This window comes from Arvicola amphibius, chromosome 4 (assembly GCF_903992535.2).
Source record: "Arvicola amphibius chromosome 4, mArvAmp1.2, whole genome shotgun sequence".
Taxonomy (NCBI): Eukaryota; Metazoa; Chordata; class Mammalia; order Rodentia; family Cricetidae; genus Arvicola; species Arvicola amphibius.
In genome coordinates this window covers 43,248,747-43,266,360 of record NC_052050.1, presented here as the reverse complement: position 1 = coordinate 43,266,360, position 17,614 = coordinate 43,248,747, and the positions used below count along the sequence as shown (strand labels likewise).

Here is a 17,614-nt window from a genome sequence, read left to right as displayed (position 1 = left end):
CCTTGCCAGAATAGTGGCCAACATGCTTTGGCTCTGCCCATTTCCAGCGTACTGAGCTCAGCAAAGTACAAATTTTAGGAATGGAAATTTAGGCTGAGGGGTCCACTGAGCTTGGTTCAAGAGAGACTCCCATATAGACCTCCCTGTCCTACTGATTCAATGAGCATTCCCAACCATAACCCAGAAGAAAACAAGGCCTTCCAGCAGGGCTCCAACAAACAACTAAGCCCTGAAGGATGGGGTAAGGGCTTTTCTACTTCCTAGAAGTGGGTAGGTAATCAGCTCCACGGGATGGGGGTGAAAGTCACCCATTTGAAAGAACGGAGGCAGCTGGGCGGTGGTAGCACACACCTGTAAGCCCAGCATTCAGGAGGCAGAGGCAAGTGATCTCTGTAAGTTCCAGGACAGCTAGAGCTATTACACAGAGAAACTTTGTCTTGAAAAACAACTAATAAATAAAAATTTAAAAAATATATAAGAAATGGAGGCAGGATGGAGGTGTAGTGCCAGTGATGGGGTTCTTAGCTGGTATGCATTAGGCCCTAAATTTCAGCTGCAGCACAAAGAAAAAGTAACAAAAACCCCAATAAATTAAACAAAAAGGGAAAGGAGCCAGTGATTTGTTTCATGAAGCCAGCAGGGGAAGAGTTAAGAAGTAGGGACTTGTAGAACCCGGGAAAAGTACCCCACCCAGGGGAGGAGCCAGAGGGTTAAAAGCAGAGCTGCTAGAGCCTGAAGAAGAGACAAGATAGGCTGGCCCTATCCAGAGGCTTCCCCAGACTGCAGCTCCAGCTCCAGGTAAGCTCTCCTCAGAGCGGCTGCCAGCCTGCTTGTAGGTCTGCCCAGGGGGAGCCTTCCGCCTCATTGCTCCTAGCTGTAACTCTGCACCCCTAATAGATCTGAATAGACCTTAGCTTCTTCCTCAAGCCACCTGGGTTACCGGAGCTACAGAATCTCTGAGGGGAGTGGAAGAGCAAGGAGGTATGGGTCCAGCCTTGACTGATCCTGCCCCAATGCCTTGGCCCTCCACATCCACAGCTCTCTCCTCCAGGGCCTTGGCTGGGATATCATCATATACTGTAAGTTTGTGATGAGACACTACAGTATAGATGATGTACTAGTCTGGGTACCCCAGTTCTAGCGTCTGCCTGGGAGGGCAGAAGAATGCTGAAGCCCACGGGGCTCACTGCTCAGCCTATCAAGCCTACTGACTGCTGTGGCACTTGGGGATGGCGAGGAAACCGTTACCATTACTGAGTTTAGTAATGGTAACGGTTCTCTTGCTGCTCCCAGAAACTGTGTCAAGAAGAGCTCATTGCCCCAGAGCAGACCTCTGGAAGAAAAAGAGACCCCAGGCTGACAAGAGAATGGGGGTAGGGGAATGGGCATATTTTTCTCTTCCCTGTTCCAAAGAAATAAAGATTAAAAATATGAACTCTTGTCACTTAACTTTATTAGCACCCAAGTCTGGGTAGCAGGATGGGGTGGGAGGGATCAAGAAAATGGGTGAACAGGTGGTTGGAACTATCTCATTTAAGAACTACAGGTTGAAGCTGGCAGTGGTGGCACATGCCTTTAATCCCAGCACTCAGGAGGCAAGACAGGTGGATCTCTGTGAGTTCAAAGTTAGCCTGGTCTACATGGCAATAGTCAACCAGAATTGTATAGTAAGAACCCTGTCTCAAGGTGGGGTGGGGGGAGGGCTGAAGAGATGGTTCAGTAGTTGAGAGCACTGGCTGCTCTTCCAGATGACCTGGATTCAATTCCCAGCCACCACATGGCAGCTCATAACTGTCTATATTTCCAGTTCCAGGGGATCCAACAGCCTTACACTGACACACCAATGCAAATAAATAAACCATTAAAAAAATGAAATATACAAGTCCTTATGTAACTTCAAAGTGAGGAACTTGGGGACAAAGAGAAAGGTTCTTCCTACCAACAACTGGAAACAGGGCAAGAGTTTGGGTTTGGGTCCAATGCTACAGGATGAATGGGATGACCCTATTCACACCACGGGGATGGACTTCTAAGACCTACATAGCTGAGACCCTAGGCAGAGGAGCTACCTGAGAACTGAGCTAAGGCAGCTTCTTTCCTCCAATGGAAAACATGTTGGGCAGACACTATGCAGACTCAACAAGTCCAGGCTGGCTAGCAGCCACTCAGTGTCCATGGCCCTTAGCAGCCCTGCAGTCCCCCTTTCATAGGGTAGTTCCAGTCAGTTATTCTCCCAAAAGCTTGAGCAGGGAGGCCCTGGGAACAGCAACAGAGGATGGTCATTTGAGAAGTTTCACAGAGAGGCGGATGTGAACATCACAGAGGAAGATGTCCATGAGGTCTCGGCCTACCTCCTGTGCAATCTGGGCGATCAAGAGGCCCTTCTGGCCAATCAGGATCCGCTGCAAGTGGTGAAAAGAGACACTTGGTTCTGTTATCTGGCCTCACAGGTGGGGGAAGGAACCCTCAGCTGATACTGCTGCTTCCCCATCTCTGAGCCTGTTCTCACTTACCATATGAGATTCTTTGGGTACCAGAAGGCTCTGCTGGATCACTAGCTCCCCACTTGGTCCTTCCTCCCATACCACTGTCTTCTGTATAAGGAGACATCATGACTAGTCAGGCAGGCTCATTTTTATCTTGTGGTACCCAACTGCTCTAGGTGTGTGCCTGGTGCACAGGCCCTGGGTCCTTTCATTTCGTCCGCACCTGTTGCACACCGTAGGGCACCTCCTCAGGCAGGTACTCTAGGAGCTTCTCTCGGATTTTATTGGCACAAATCTCTTCAGGGGTCTGGCTAGTGAGGACTCCGCTGTGGAACTCCCAGGGTCCTGGCTTGGCCTGTGCTAGAAGGTACTGCTGTGGGTACAAAGGAAGAGTGGGCCCTTAAACCCCTCAGTACTTCCCTATTTATGCATACTTCTAGGAGAAACAAGCACATTGTTTTTGACAGGTCCTCATATAGCCCCCAAACTGACCTTAAAATTGCTATGTAGAACTGGGCAGTGGTGGAGCACGCCTTTAATCCCAGCACTTGGGAGGCAGAGGCAGGTGGATCTCTGTGCGTTCAAGGCCAGCCTGGTCTACAAGAGCTAGTTCCAGTACAGGCTCCAAAGCTACAGAGAACAGAGAAATCCTGTCTTAAAAAATTTTAAAAAAAAATTGCTTCCCCCCGCCCCCCAAGACAGGGTTCTCTGTACTTTGAAGCCTGTACTGGAACTCGCTTTGTAGACCAGGCTGGCCTCAAACTCAGAGATCCACCTGTCTCTGCCTCCCAAGTGTTGGGATTAAAGGCGTGCGCCACCGCCGCCCAGCCTGGCTAGCAAACTCTTGATTCTTCTTTACCCTGACAAGCCCTGAACTATTTAAGTGAGCTACCACAACTGACTGGAATGCCTTTTTAAAAAAAATACAGGATCTCATGGAGACCAAGCAGGCTCGGTACATCCTAATTTGTTCAGGCTCGTCTTGAATTTCCAGTGTTAAAAATGTCCTAAATGCTACAATCAGAGGTATGCACCACCATGTTCACTTTATGTGGTGCTAGAGATCGAATCAGCACCTCTTATACACTAGGCAACCATTACACCGAGATACATTTCTGTTCATTTCTGGTCTCCTTATGTAGCCTGGCTGGCCTACAACTCAGTGGAGACCAGGCTGGCCTCAAACTGAGTAATCCTTCTGCTTCTGCCTCCTGAGTGTGGAGATAACAGGTGTGTGTCACTACAGCTGGCTGTTTTGGGTTTCCTGAGATAGGGTCTCCTTGTAACTGGAGTGCCTCTTGAATTCACTGAGTAGTTGAAAATGACCTTGAACTCCTAAGATCCTCTTGCCTTGTCCTCCGGAGTGCTGGGATCACAAGTAGAAATTGCCACAGTTTTTGTTTTGTCTTTTAAAAGACAGGATCTTAGTCTATAGTCAGGCAGGTCTGGGTGAGGCCTATCTTTACATGGCAGAGATGGGCTATGGGCAAGGCTAACTGACCTTTAGTGTGTTCACATCCTTGTTGTTTAGTGCTGATAACATGAAGATCTCCTGGAAGTAGGGCCAGCCAATTCTCTGAGGGTTTCTCACTGAGTGGGTATTGGGGTCCCTAGTTGCAGGGCTGGGGCAGGGGGTGCCAAGGTGTGCAGCCTGCTTGATGTTGAGCTTCTTGCCATTGACCACACCTTCAGTGAGGGCTGCTGTCAGCTGAAGGAGAACTGACTTCTGCTTCAAGCAATCTACCTGTAGATGGGGATGAGCAGAATACATGGTGAGTGAGATGAGACCGTGGAGAGACTCTTCCTCAGGTGGGCAGTACTCACCTTGTTCAAGACCAGGATGCTGGGAACCTGAGAGAAGCGGGTCAAACACTGCAGCACCTGGGGGCTCAGCTGGCTCCTGGTCCACTTGTCTGACACATCCACAAGAACTACAACTAGAAGGAGGCAGGGAGACAAAACAATTGACCATGACCTTCTTCCTGACCCACAACAAGTCTGGCTATAGGTTCTGGCCAGATCCCAAGCTCCCAAACTCTCAGGAATGAAAGGCTCTGTAAACAGGGTTTCAGATTTTTAGTTTGAGTCTAACCAAGATCAGCAGATTCCATGCTCTTCCATGGGTCTTCCAACAAAGACAGCTCCAAATGGTGCCTAAAAGATAAACCTATCGGTCAGAAAGATCGTACTCTTATGAGGAATGGGTGTAATAGGGAAAACTTGCAGCTCCTAGCAAGGAATATGCCCTCCTCTTTATCACCCCACCTTCCCCACATCTGTTCCCACAAGTAGTACCTCTTCTGTTTAACAGGACTGATGATGCCAGGTGTGTCGAGCAGAATCTAGAATCAGGAGAGATACCCATCCCCAACAAAGAAAAGTATTTTTTAAATGGATTAGTGGGGAGAAAGACCACACATATCCCCACTTTAGGTTCTAGGAGTCAACCTAGGGCTTTATACATATTAAGTAAGGTCTTTTTGTTTTGTTTTCCGAGACAGGGTTTCTCTGTGTAGCCTTGGAACCTGTCCTGGAACTCACACTGTAGACCAGGCTGGCCTTGAACTCACTGAGATACACCTGCCACTGTCCCCGAATGCTGGGATTAAAGGTGTGAGCCACCACCGCCCGGCTTTAAGTAAATATTTTAACATAAATCTGTGGAGCAACAAAAGGCTTTTTATTCATTTATTTTCATTTTGCCAGGGTTTCACTGTGTAGACCTTGCTGTCCTGAAATTCATTATGTGGAACAGGCTAGCCTTCAATTCATAGAGATCCATCTGTCTCTGCCTCCTAAGCGTTGGGATTAAAGTTGTGCACTACCACACATAGCTAGAGGTCATCTTTGATATTAGCATCCTGCCTTTCCTTTATGGGTAAGCTGTTATTGACTTTAGATTTTTTTACCATTCAGCATTGTCTTAATGTTACATGGGAACTCCAAAGAAAGAGGATGACCTTTAATCCCAGCACTCAGGAGGCAGAGGCAGGTGTATCTCAGTGAGTTCAAGGCCAGCCTGGTCTACAGAGTGAGTTCCAGGACAGCCTACACAGAGAAACTCTGTCTCAATAAAAAAAAAAAAAAAAAAAAGGAAAGAAAAGAAAAGAAAGAATGATGTTGACTAAATGAAGGGTGAGTGGAGTGCTGGAGATGGGGCTCACGGGCTCACTGGCTCACTGGCTCACGGGCTTCACTGGCAGAATGCTTGGGTAGTTCCCAAGCAGCCCTGGGTTATATTCCCTGCACTGCACAAAATATAACACAAAACCACAGAGTTCAATGCTGAATTATGCTTTGTTTAGTCAGGTAGGGTGTCATTCCTTCATTCTTATAATCACAGCATTTAGGAGACAGAGGCAAGAGGATCATTTCAAGTTTGAGGGCAGATTGGCCTATACATTTAGACCAGTGCCAGTCAGGGCTACATGGTAAGACCCTATTTCTGAAAAGGGAAAAAATGAAGATTCCAAGCTGGACATGGTGGTGTTTCTTGTATCCCAGCACTTGAGAGATGGAGTAGGCAGAAAGATCATAAAATCAAGGTAATCTCTGGTACATAGAGAGGCCAACCTGGGTCACATGAGATTGTCACAAACACAAACGATGGAGTGGTTCAGTAAAGGCGCAAACTGCCAAGCTTGACAACCTAATCTTGGTTCTGAGGATTTACAGGATAGAATAAAGAAGAGACCCTCCTGAAAGTGGTCCTTGATCCCCTCCCATGCAAGCTCCCCTCCCCCCCCGCCCCCCCCCCCCCCCCCCCCCCCCCCCCCCCCGCGTAAGCACACACATAAAAACTTCAGAACACAATGGCAAAAGAGGGAAGGGAGAGGAAGGAACTGCGCGGAGTCTAAGATAGGGAAGTCCTCGCTGGGAGTGGTCTACAGAGGGAGTTCCAGGACAGTCTGGAAACCTGTCTTGAAAAGAACAAAAAAATCCAAAAAATGGGGGTGGTGTCTTCTATGCATTCTTTTTTTTTTCTTTTCTTCAGTTTTCTGTTGCTGTTGTTTTTTGTTTGTTTGTTCTGCTTTTGTGTTTCAAGACAGGATTTCTTTGTATAGACCTGGTTTTCCTGAAACTCACTTTGTAGACCAGGCTGGCCTTGAACTCAGACATTCACCTGACTCTGCCTGGGATTACAGGTGCGTGTTACCACCACCACCGCGCCAGGCTGAATCTTCATTTTAAAAAAGACTAATGGTAAGAGAGAACTGATTAGCTTTACTCTATCCTGTTTGCAGAACTTCTGCAGGTACCTACCACCTGAGCCTCCTTCTCTGTGATGACCCCTAGAGCTTGGCATCGAGTGGTGTGCACCTTCTTGGAGACAGGAAACACCTTCCAGAAAGAAAGAGGTTCCAGTGAGATCCTTGATCCCTCCCAGGCCATCTCCCCAGGCACAACAAATGAATGAAAAAAATAAAAAATAAAAAAAATAAAAAATAAAACGAGAAAGAGGTGGTGTAGGGGAACTGGGTAAATGGTCCAGTGTTTAACAGAACTGACTGCTCTTCCAGAGGACCTGGGTTCAATTCCCAGCACCCACATGCTGGCTCACAACTGTTTGTAACTGCAGTTTCAGAGGATCCAACATCCTGGGATTTTTCTGGCCTCTGTAGGTACCAGGCACACAAGTACTACACAGACATTTATGAAGGCAAAACACCCATATACATAAAATAGTGAAATGTGTAAAAAGGGAGATATAGGGGTCGGGATGATAAAAGCGTGGTATACTTTACGGCCCAGCAACTGATTGGAGAGTGTTGACTTTCCTGCATTTGGAGTTCCCAGGAGGACCACTCGGAGGACCCGGGGATTCTCAGGCATGTCAGGAGTATGGACCAAGAGCAGATTCTGCTCATCTGTTATGATGGGAACATGAGTGATATATTGGAATCTAGACTCTATTAGATACTCAGCTCTGATACCCAAGGAGGAAATCAAAACAAAAGATTAGTACACCAGGCTGAAGCTACCCATCCTAACTCTGAGACTAGTATGTATTTAATTTTATTGGATTTCTCAGGTTATCTAACCTCTGTAACTAAGCCCCTTGGTTTTCTCATATGTAATGTGGAATCACACTAACAATATCTATGAATAACTTTTTAAAAAATATTTATTTATTTATTATGTATACAATATTCTGTCTGTGCGTGTTCCTGAAGGCCAGAAGAGGGCACCAGACCTCTTTACAGATGGTTGTGAGCCACCATGTGGTTGCTGGGAATTGAACTCAGGACCTTTGGAAGAGCAGGCAATGCTCTTAACCACTGAGCTATCTCTCCAGCCATATGAATAACTTTTTCCACAATGACAACTGTGTAAAAAAATTGCTCAACATAGGTTGGACATTGTGATAAACACATACATTTGTAATCACAACCTTTGAGAGGCTTAAGCAAAAGTAAATTACTGGGCCGGGTGGTGGTGGTGCATGCCTTTAATCCCAGCACTCAGGAGGAAGAGGCAGGAGTATCTCTGTGAGTTCGAAGCCAGCCTGGTCTACAGTGTTAGTTCTAGGACAGCCAGGGCTATTACACAGAGAAACTCTATCTCGAAAAAAGAATGAATTACATTTGAGGCACAAGCCTGGGCTACATAACTAGACCCTGTCTCAAAAAAAACAAAAAACAAAAACCAAAAACCAAAACCAAACAACCTCACTAAATTATAATGGAGAAACAGCACTTTACATATGTGGTGACAGCACACACTTTTCATCTCAGCACTTGGGAGGGAGATCTCTGTGGGCTCAAGGTCATTGTAGAGAGGGAGTTGTTCCAGGACAACCAAGGCTACACAGAGAAACCCTGTCTCGAAAAACCTAAATAAAGCTGAGTGGTGGTCGCACAAAGCAAGTTCCAGGACAGTCAGAGCTGTTACATAGAGAAACCCTGTCTTAAAAAACAAAAACAAAAAACATAAGTAAGTAAGTAAATAAATAAATTAATAAAATGGATGTGGTGGCTCAAATTTGCAATCCCAGCATGCAGGAGACTGGGGATAGTGAGCTTCAGGTGATCATGGGCTAGATAAGAGTGAGACTCTGTCTCAATGTCCCCTCCCAAGAAAAGCAGCACTTTCTTTCTCAAGGAGCATGGACTGGAGCCTGGCAGGAGACTAGTCACTGTTGGCCGCAACACGGTATGAGAGGGAGAGACCGAGAAATTTCGCAGAACCTTCACAGCAGCATTAGCAGGGTGCTACAGTCAGAGCTGAAGAAACTTCTGGAACTGGAGATCCTCCTGCCTCTACCTACCCAGCATGGGGACTACAGGCATGCACCATGACTACCTGGCTCAAGTTAGTGTCTTAACAAGTAGATGGGGCTCACCATTCATTTACTGGATCTACACTTTGCTTGCCATGTGGCTAATGATCTTGGGGAAGCATTACTGACTGCGACCAACACAGGTTTCCTCCCATTCTTAAACTCTTGCTGCTGTTAGAGTCAATATTTGTGTATTTGCATGAGCTTATAGAAGTCACAGTACAACTTTCTGGAGTTGGTTCTCTTCCCGCCATATGAGTCCCAAGGATTGCTCAGCTTGTCAAGCAACAAGAGCCTTTACCTGCTAAGTTATTTTACAGATCCTCATTCTCAGACTCTCTAACAGCCGTCACGACTTGTCTCTCTTTGGAGTCAGATTTATTTTCTATCAAATAAGAGAGGCTAAAATGATATCTCCAGGGACAGAGGGATTTTAACTAACCTACACGATTTCACTGCTGAAACCATCATTACACCTGTAATCCCAACACTCCAGAGGTTGGAGCAGGAAGATCCGAGTTCCACACCAGTTCCACAGGGAGACCTGTTACAAAACGAACACCCGCAACCAACATTAACTGAGCCCTTTACCTCTGTGTACCGACACCGCGGGGACGCTCGGAGCCAACGAACTGTCAGGCTGAGGGAATCCAAGGATTCGGTCCAAGGCGGAATCCTGACCATAGCGACCAGAAGCGGCGGCCAGGAGGGGACCAGAAGAAATGGCACCCCCGACACAGGACACGCATCTCGCCTGGTTACCTAGAAGCGAGCCGGGCGAAGCCACCCACTCCCTCCCAGTCTGCGGGCCGAGCTGCCAGACCCCGAGTAAAGACCGAACTAGGCCAGCACAGTGCCGTCTGGGGGCAGCCATTTTGCCGCAATGCACTCTGGTACCGACAGAAGCGCGCTACGGTTGGGCTGTGAGGTCTACAAACCATCGAGTAGAAGAAAGCTAGATCCACCCCAACGGAGCTGAGGCTCACGGGATATCCTGGGACGGGTAAGCCGGTCGAGCTATCGGCCGAGGCTCAGGAAGCAAGACTGTGATGTATATATTGTCTGCATGAGTATAACGGTCGTCTCGGACTCCCATTTCTCCTTCTGCTGGAGTTTTGTAAGAGAGCTTTTTAGTCCTGTTTTCTGATTGACCACCATTCCTCCGGAAACCAAGCCGCCAGAACCGTCCTTCCAGCGCCGCAAGAGGAGAAACTCTCGTGATGATAAGAATGGGCTTGGAAAAAGGCGCTAAGAAATTTCACATTTCACAGGAAAGTTTTTTTTTGAATATTTGTTTTTGTTATTTTATATGTCTACATCTGTGCACCATATGTGTGCTTGGTGCCGGAGGAGGCGGTGAGCCTTCACATGGTTTTTGGGAATCAAACCTGGGTCTTTCACAACAACAAGAAGTGCCACAGAACCAACTCTCTAGTCCAAGATTTTTTCTTTTTTCTTCTTTTGATTTTTTTCTTTTTCTTTTCTTTTTTCTTTCTTTTTTTTTTTTAAAGGATTTCTCTGTCAAACAACCCTGACTGTCCTGGAACTCGCTTTGTAGACCAAGATGGCCTCGAACTCACAGAGATCCGCCTGCCTCTGCCTCCCGAGTGCTGGGATTAAAGGCGTGCACCACCACCGCCTGGCTTTTAAGTGCTTTCTAACCTCAATCCTGCAGGATCCTTTCTTATTTCCTTTTTAGCTGTGTTGTAGCTGGATTTGGCAGTCTTAGGGTTACTGTAGCTCTGATGAAGCTCCATAACCAAAAGCTACTTGGGGGTTTATTTGATTTCCATATCTTGAATCACAATACCCTGAGGAAGCCAAGGAAGGAACCAGTCAGGCCCTGGAGGCAGGAGCTGATACAGAGAGTGTAAAGGAGTGCTACCTACTGGCTTCCTCCTCATGGCTCGCTCAACCTGCTTTCTTTTGGCTTTTTTTGGCTTTTTCAAGACAGGGTTTCTCTGTGTAGCCCTGACTGTCCTGGAACTTGTTCTGTAGACCAGGTTGCCCTTGAACTCAGAGATGCACCTGCCTCTGCCTCCCAAGTGCTGGGATTAAAGGTTTATCTACCATCTCCCAGCTCACTATCCTTTCTTATAGCATCTAGGAACAAGAAGCCTAGAGGTGGCACCACTCACAGTGGGCTGGATCCTACCATGTCAATCACTAAGAAAATGCTCTACAGGCCTGCCTACAGCCCAGTCTTATGGAGGGAACATTGCAGTTGAGTTTTTCTCCTCTAAGATGACTCCAGCTTGTTTCAAGTTGACATAAAACTAGGTATCATGGGTTGCTTTTGGAAATCTGCATTTTTTTAGTATGCTAGCCCTCTGTTAAGGAGTGGTGTTGTGGATGGTATTCCTGTTGAGCAATAGACTGTATTTACTTTCTTAACTATCAGCTCTTATCTAGTCCCTGAGTCTAAGTCTTTCTGGAGGAAACCAAACAACAATAACAATAACAAACAAGGCAGTTTGCTGGATGTGGTGGGCATTCCTGTAACCAAGGAAGATGTTCAAGGATGTTCGAGGCCAGCTTTGGATGGATCCTTGTCTTAAAAAAAAGGTGGGGGACACGACGGGGAGGAGGACCTGGTATGTTAGATTGTTAATCCCAGGATTTAGGAGGCAGAGGCAGGATGATCTCTGTGAGTTGGCAGTCAGCGTGCTCTACATATCCAAATCCTAGGCAAGCCAGCACTACCTTGCAACATAGTGAGACCCTGTCTCTAAGTAAATAAAACATAAATGACAGGGGAGATGATGGCTAAGATGGTTGGTGCAAATGCTTGCTGTGCAGACTTGATCTGGATTCCAAGCCTAGAGCCTGCCATCAAGGTCAAGAGAATTGGCTCCTGAAAGTTGTTCTTATATTTCATAATGTATGTACAGGCGCACACACAAACACACACGGTAGGGGGGCAGTTTAAATAAAGATCAGGCATGTAACTCGGTAGTCTTTCCCTAGCATGCGGGAGCGCCTGGGAAGGAAGTGGGGAGGAGAGAAACGATGGAGCTGCTTAGCCACCTAGGATCTCCCGGGTGATGTAGCAGCCAGAAGAACATAACTTGGCCATCATTGGATTTTGTGGCCTTGAGCTACTGCTGCCCTTTCAAGCGTTTTAGTCAAACTCCCCCACCTCCACCATTCTGCATCTTGTGCTCGTGATTAGTTAGTCAAACTCTTGAAACTGTAAGGTATATCTGTCAGATGAGAATTTATTTGGCTTCTACTATATAGATGCACTGTAGGGTGCTGGGGATGTGTCAGCTAATGAAATGGACGTAAACTCCTACTGTGAGACAGCACACATTAGATAGAGGTCCCGAGTCCCATGTCTGTGTGTGTGCCACCGTGTGTGTGACAGTAATCTGACAGGAGGTTACAGTACATCAGTACGGTGCTTTGGTGAAAGCCTAAATGAAGTGAACTTAAGAGACAATGCAATTGGAGCTGGAGTGGAGCTGGGTATGTTGGCTGGCTCACACTGATAATTCTAGCACTTGGGAATCTGAGCCAGGAGGATTTCTGTGAGTTCAAGGGAATCCTGGGCTACACAGTGAATGGAACTCTGCAAAAAAAAAAAAAAAAAAAAAAAGTGGGGAAAACAGCCCCCTCCCTGAAAACCCATAAACCTGGGGATATGGCTCAATTGGTAGAATATTTGTCTATAAAGCACAAAAGCCTTGGTTAGATCCCAGCGCCACACAACACAGGGTGTGCTGGAACACACCTCTGATCCCAGCACTCAGCAAATGGAGGCAGGAGAATCAGAAGTTCAGGGTCATATTCATCTACAAAGCAAGTTCGAGGCCAGCCTGGGATACTCGAAACCCTATCGTTCATTCTTCCATCCGTCCATCTCTTCATGTTGTCATTGTTTTTATTTTATGTGTATTGGTGTTTTGCCTGCATGTATGTCTTTGTGAGGGTGAATGCCCTGGAACTGGAGTTATAGACAGTTGTGATTTACCGTGTGTGTGGTAGGAATTGAACCCAGGTCTTCTGGAAGAGCCACCTCTCCAGCCTCTATATTGTTGTTGTTATTTTTTTTTTTTTTTGAGGTAGGGTTTCTCTATAACAGCCCTGGCTGTCCTAGAACTTGCCCTATAAACCAGGCTGGCCTTGAACTCACAGAGATCCACTTGCCTCTGTCTCCTGAGTGCTGCGATTAAAAGCATGCACCACCACTGTCCAGCAAGACCCTATCTTAAAAAAAATAGGAAAAAAGAAAAAAAAGAAAAAATATGAAGATGATCCAGGCAGCTTATACTTGTAATTGCAATTTCAGTACTGAGAAGACTGAGACAGAAGAGTCACCATGAGTTTGAGGCCAGTCTAAGCTGCAGGGTGAAACTGAACAACCCTCAGCGCCACACACACAAAAGATTGGTATTTGCTGATGCAATAACTTAGTACATGGAGAAAAAACCCTGATGATACAGGACAGTTTTGAAGGTGGAGAGAACTAACTGGCTGGACTGTTGTTAAAGTAATGGTGTCCAGAGAATCTCTGACTGATGTAGAATGGACGGAACCAGAAAAGCCCAATTAGGTTTGCAAATGGAGCCAGTTTCCAGCTTTCTTCTCTGTTCATGGAGGAAACAAACATTTTGGAACATTATATTCTGGGTGTTCTGTGGGCATATGGAAGCCCAGAGAACAAGATGCTACTAAATAAGGGGACAACCAGCAATTAGAAAAACATGAATCTTCTTTGATGGACAAGTAGGTGAAATACTATCAAAACTGCTACTAGGCTAAAGGAAAAAGTTCAGGTCAAAAGATAGTAAGTAGCTGGGTGTGGTGGTATATTCCTGCTATCCCAAAATCTGAAAGTTTGAAGACAGCCAGAACTACACATCAATTGCCAGGCCAGCCAGGGCAACGTAGTGAGACTCTGTCCACCACCCCAAAAGTAGATAAATTACTGAATGCAAAGTCAGCAAAAATCACTTGGTAAGTATTTCTGTGCTAACACACAAGACTACAGAAGAATCTAGGAGTGACAAAATTTAAGTTAAATGAGTTAGTGTCTAAGTGATTAGTCATTCTTTTTAAAAAGTATTTAACTTTATTTTATGTGCATGTGGTATAAAGGTGCCAGATTCTCTGGAACTGGAGTTTCAGACAGTTGTGAGCTGCCATGTGGGTGCTGGGAACTGAACCTGGATCCTCTAGAGGAGCAGCTACTGCTCTTAACCACTGAGCCATCCCTCTAGCCCCCGTGATTAGCTATTCTTTAAGATTTATTTATTTATGTATTTATTTTTGGTTTTTCGAGACGGTTTCTCTGAAGCCTTGGAATCTGTCCTGGGACTAGCTCTTGTAGACCTCTGCCTCCCAAGTGCTGGGATTAAAGGCATGCGCCACCACCGCCCGGCTCTGGGATTATTTTTTTTTCTAAGACACAGTCTCTCTATGTAACCTTGGTTGGCTGAAACAGAGATCTACCTGAATCTGCCTCCTTAGTGCTGCGATTCAAGCCCCCATGCCCAGTTTGTATTTAGTTATAATCATGTGTGTATGTGCCACATGTCTGTAGGTATCCACAGAGGTCACAGGCAGTTGTGGGTGCCTGATGTGAGTGCTGGGATGGAACCCCATTCCCTCTGAAAGCAATACATGGAGAGGTGGCTCAGTGGTTAAGAGCACTGACCGCTCTTTTGAGGACCTGACAGAAAAGATGTCTGACACCTTCACACACACATGCAGGAAAATATTGGAAGCTGGTCGGTGGCGCACACCTTTAATCCCAGCACTCAGAAGGCAGAGGCAGGTGGATCACTGTGACTTCGAGGCCAGCCTCGTCTACAGAGCTAGTTCCAGGACAGGCTCCAAAGCTACACAGAGAAAACCTGTCTTCAAAAACAAAAACAAAAATGACAAAACAAAACAAAAATCAATGCAAATAAATAATTTAAAAAGAAAGAAAATACATGCTCTTAAACTCAAATCCATCCTTCTAGCCTGTGCTTTGTTATTTTTTTCAGTGTTGGGAACTCAATGCAGAATTTCTCAAAATTTATGCCAATATTTTCCCACTGATTTATATCCCCAAATAATTCCTTTTTCCCCTTTTCTCTCTTCAACTTTTTTTCTTTCTTTTTTTGAGATAGGTCTTTTTTTTTTTCCCCCAAACTGACCTGGAACTCATATGTAGCCCAGGCCAGCTTTAAATTTGTACAGATCCTCTTGTCTCTGTCCCCTGATTGTTGGAGTTATAGACATATGCCACTGTTAGCTATGAATAGACCATTTTGTATAGCTATTCCATTTTTTCCATTTTGGTGACAACTCTAGTAATTTGATTTCTTTTCTTTTTTCTTTCTTTCTTTTTTTTTTCTTGTTTTGTTTTTTGTTTTTCAAGACAGGGTTTCCTCTGTAGTTTTGGAGCCTGTCCTGGAACTAGCTATTGTAGACCAGGCTGGTCTCAAACTCACAGAGATCCACCTATTTCTGCCTCCCAAGTGCTGGGATTAAAGGTGTGCCCCACAACCTCCCCAGCCAGTAATTTGGTTATTTGGTTTCTAGAAGTAAATTAACTCATTTCACTAAATTATGCTAGATTTCTTTTCTTTCCTTTTTTTCTTTCTTCTTTTCTTTTCTTTTCTTTTCTTTTCTCTTCTTTTCTTTTCTTTTCTTTTCTTTTGAGACAGGGTTCCTCTGTGTAGCCCTAACTGTCCTGAAACTAACTCTGTAGAACATGCTGGCCTCAAACTCACAAAGATCTGCCTGTCTCTGCTTCCCGAGTGCCAGGATTAATGGTATGCACTACCACCACCTGGCTATTTCTGCTAGATTCTTTTTTGCTTTTAAGATTTATTTATTTTGTGTGCCCTGGTATTTTGCCATGTATGTCTGTGTGAGGGTGTTAGATCTTGGAGTTACAGACATTGTGAACTGCCGAATGGGTGCTGGGAATTGAACCTGGGTCCTTTGGAAGAGCACCCAGTGCAGTGCTCTTAGCTGCTGAGCCATCTCTCCAACCCCCACCCTCTAGATTCTTGATTGCCCTGTCTACAGGCACCAAGTAATAGCCAGGCAGGAAAGATGTTTATTGATGACCTGATATTCTTTGACTCACTGAACCAGGTATTGTGCTGCATGCCTTTACAAGACAGGTGTGTCTCTGTGAGTTTCGAGGTCTACGTGCTAATTCTAGGTCAGCCAAAGCTACATTGTGTGAGACCCTGTTTCAAAACAAAACTCACTGGTTACCCTAGCAATCAGAGGTGAGGCCCTCGGCCCTCAAAGGGAACCTGCTGGGGTTAAAGGGTGCACCACACCGCCTGGCCCAGCTCTGATTCTTACAGAGATCCCCCAGTAAAGGCCGGCACTGACTTTTTTATCTTGTTTTTGTTTTTCAGGGCAAGATTTCGCTGTGTAGCCCTTGCTCTTCTAGAACTTACTTTGTGGACCAGGCTGGCCTGGAACTCACAGAGATCTGCGTGCCTCTGTCTCCTGAGTTCTGGGATTAAAGATGTGCACCACCACCACCTAGCCAGCCTGTACTGTCTTTAAGTCCCTCATTCCCTTGTCCATTTTTCGTTCTCACTGACCTTTCTGCCACCACACTGGCTTATGTATTTGAAATGGTGTCCTGTGGCTCAGGCTGGCTTCTAATTTTATGTGTAGCCAAGCAGAGGCTGGCTTCAGTTCCTGCTCCTTCTGTTTACTCTAAGTGCTGGATTTACAGGTGTGTGATGGAGCACAAAGGATTTTTGCTGTTGTTCATTTACAGTGCTGGATGGAATTGAACCTAGGACCTCCTGGATGCTAGCCAAATGCCCTATCACTGAGCCATATTCCAAGCTCTTACTCCCACCCACACAACCTATGACTAAAGACATACTTCACCAACCCCAGCTATTGTTTTTGCAACCCATTACCCCAAACTGGTCTTACAGTCACTATGTTGCTAAAGCTGACTTTGAACTATAGATCCTCCTGCTTCAAAGTGCTGGGAATACAGTCCTATACTATTATGTCTGGTTTATTAGGTGCTAGGAACAAACCCATGACTTCATGGAGGCTAGGCTAATAGTTTACCAACAGAGTTACATTTTTAGGTACTGATTCTTTAGTTTTTGTTTGTTTGTTTGCTTTTTGTTTTAAGAAATGGTTTCAGGTGGGGCTGGCACTTGGGAGGCAGAGGCAGGTGGACTTTGAGTTGGAGGCCAGTCTGTTTTACTGAAAAGGTTTCAATAGAGCTGGGCAGTGATGGTGCATGCCTTTAATCCCAGCACTCAGGAGGCAGAGGCAGGCGGATCTCTGTGAGTTCGAGGCCAGCCTGGTCTACAAGAACTAATTCCAGGACAGGCACCAATAACTACGGAGAAACCCTGTCTTGAAAATCCAAAAAAGAAAGAAAGAAAAAAGAAAAGGTTTCAATAGATATGTATGTCTCTTATATCCTGGTTGACTATACACGAGGTTTGATTTTTTAATATTGTTTATTGTGTTTATGTGTAGTCAGGGTTGAGAAAATAGTTTTTAATGGCCTTGATGATGACCTTGAATTTTGGGTTTTCGTGCCTCTACCTCAGGCTTCATTTTTTTATTGTATTATTCTGAGCAAGAAATATTGCTTAACCTGAGTTCATTCCTCGATAAGATGAGGGTAATGATAGTTCCCTCATAGGGTTATCATGGTGAAGAGAATTGGCACATAGCCTAACTGCTAGTGTTAGAATCCCAACACCCAGGAGGCAGAGGTGCGGGGACCACTCACATGTTATTATTGCATGTCCCTTCTGGACTGAGTCTGTATATGGTATTTACTGCCCTATCTAGTGTGTGGTGAAGATTAGTGACTTTATATTGTTTTGAGATAGGGTCTCACTTG

At 45.6% G+C, this 17,614-nt stretch overlaps 1 protein-coding gene across 4 annotated transcripts; it reads right to left on the bottom strand.

The window, feature by feature from the left end:
• Positions 1–1,431: 1,431 nt before the first annotated feature.
• On the bottom strand, positions 1,432–9,649 carry Eral1 (Era like 12S mitochondrial rRNA chaperone 1). Of its 4 annotated transcripts, none has more exons than XM_038328845.1 (11): positions 9,358–9,649; positions 7,227–7,354; positions 6,750–6,827; positions 4,782–4,828; positions 4,579–4,640; positions 4,311–4,423; positions 3,988–4,230; positions 2,710–2,859; positions 2,514–2,594; positions 2,352–2,402; positions 1,432–2,256 (listed from the first exon to the last, which is right to left on the bottom strand). In XM_038328845.1, exons 1-11 carry the CDS (start codon positions 9,638–9,640, stop codon positions 2,182–2,184), a joined length of 1,311 nt encoding a protein of 436 aa, XP_038184773.1. In that variant the 5' UTR covers positions 9,641–9,649; the 3' UTR covers positions 1,432–2,181. The 4 variants fall into 4 exon arrangements, with proteins under 4 accessions (XP_038184773.1, XP_038184775.1, XP_038184774.1 ...); XM_038328847.1 differs by having other exon boundaries at positions 2,710–2,856; XM_038328846.1 differs by having other exon boundaries at positions 1,432–2,402.
• Positions 9,650–17,614: the final 7,965 nt, after the last annotated feature.

Bases quoted from the DNA above. Each gene is read 5' to 3' on its own strand.
- Eral1 (XM_038328845.1), bottom strand. From the start codon at position 9,640: ATGGCTGCCCCCAGACGGCACTGTGCTGGCCTAGTTCGGTCTTTACTC. The intron at 7,355-9,357 runs GTAAAGGGCTCA...CCATCATAACAG, and splicing joins CGCGGTGTCGGTACACAGAG to ATGAGCAGAATCTGCTCTTG. The intron at 2,860-3,987 runs GTCAGTTAGCCT...TTGTACCCACAG, and splicing joins AGGATGTGAACACACTAAAG to CAGTACCTTCTAGCACAGGC.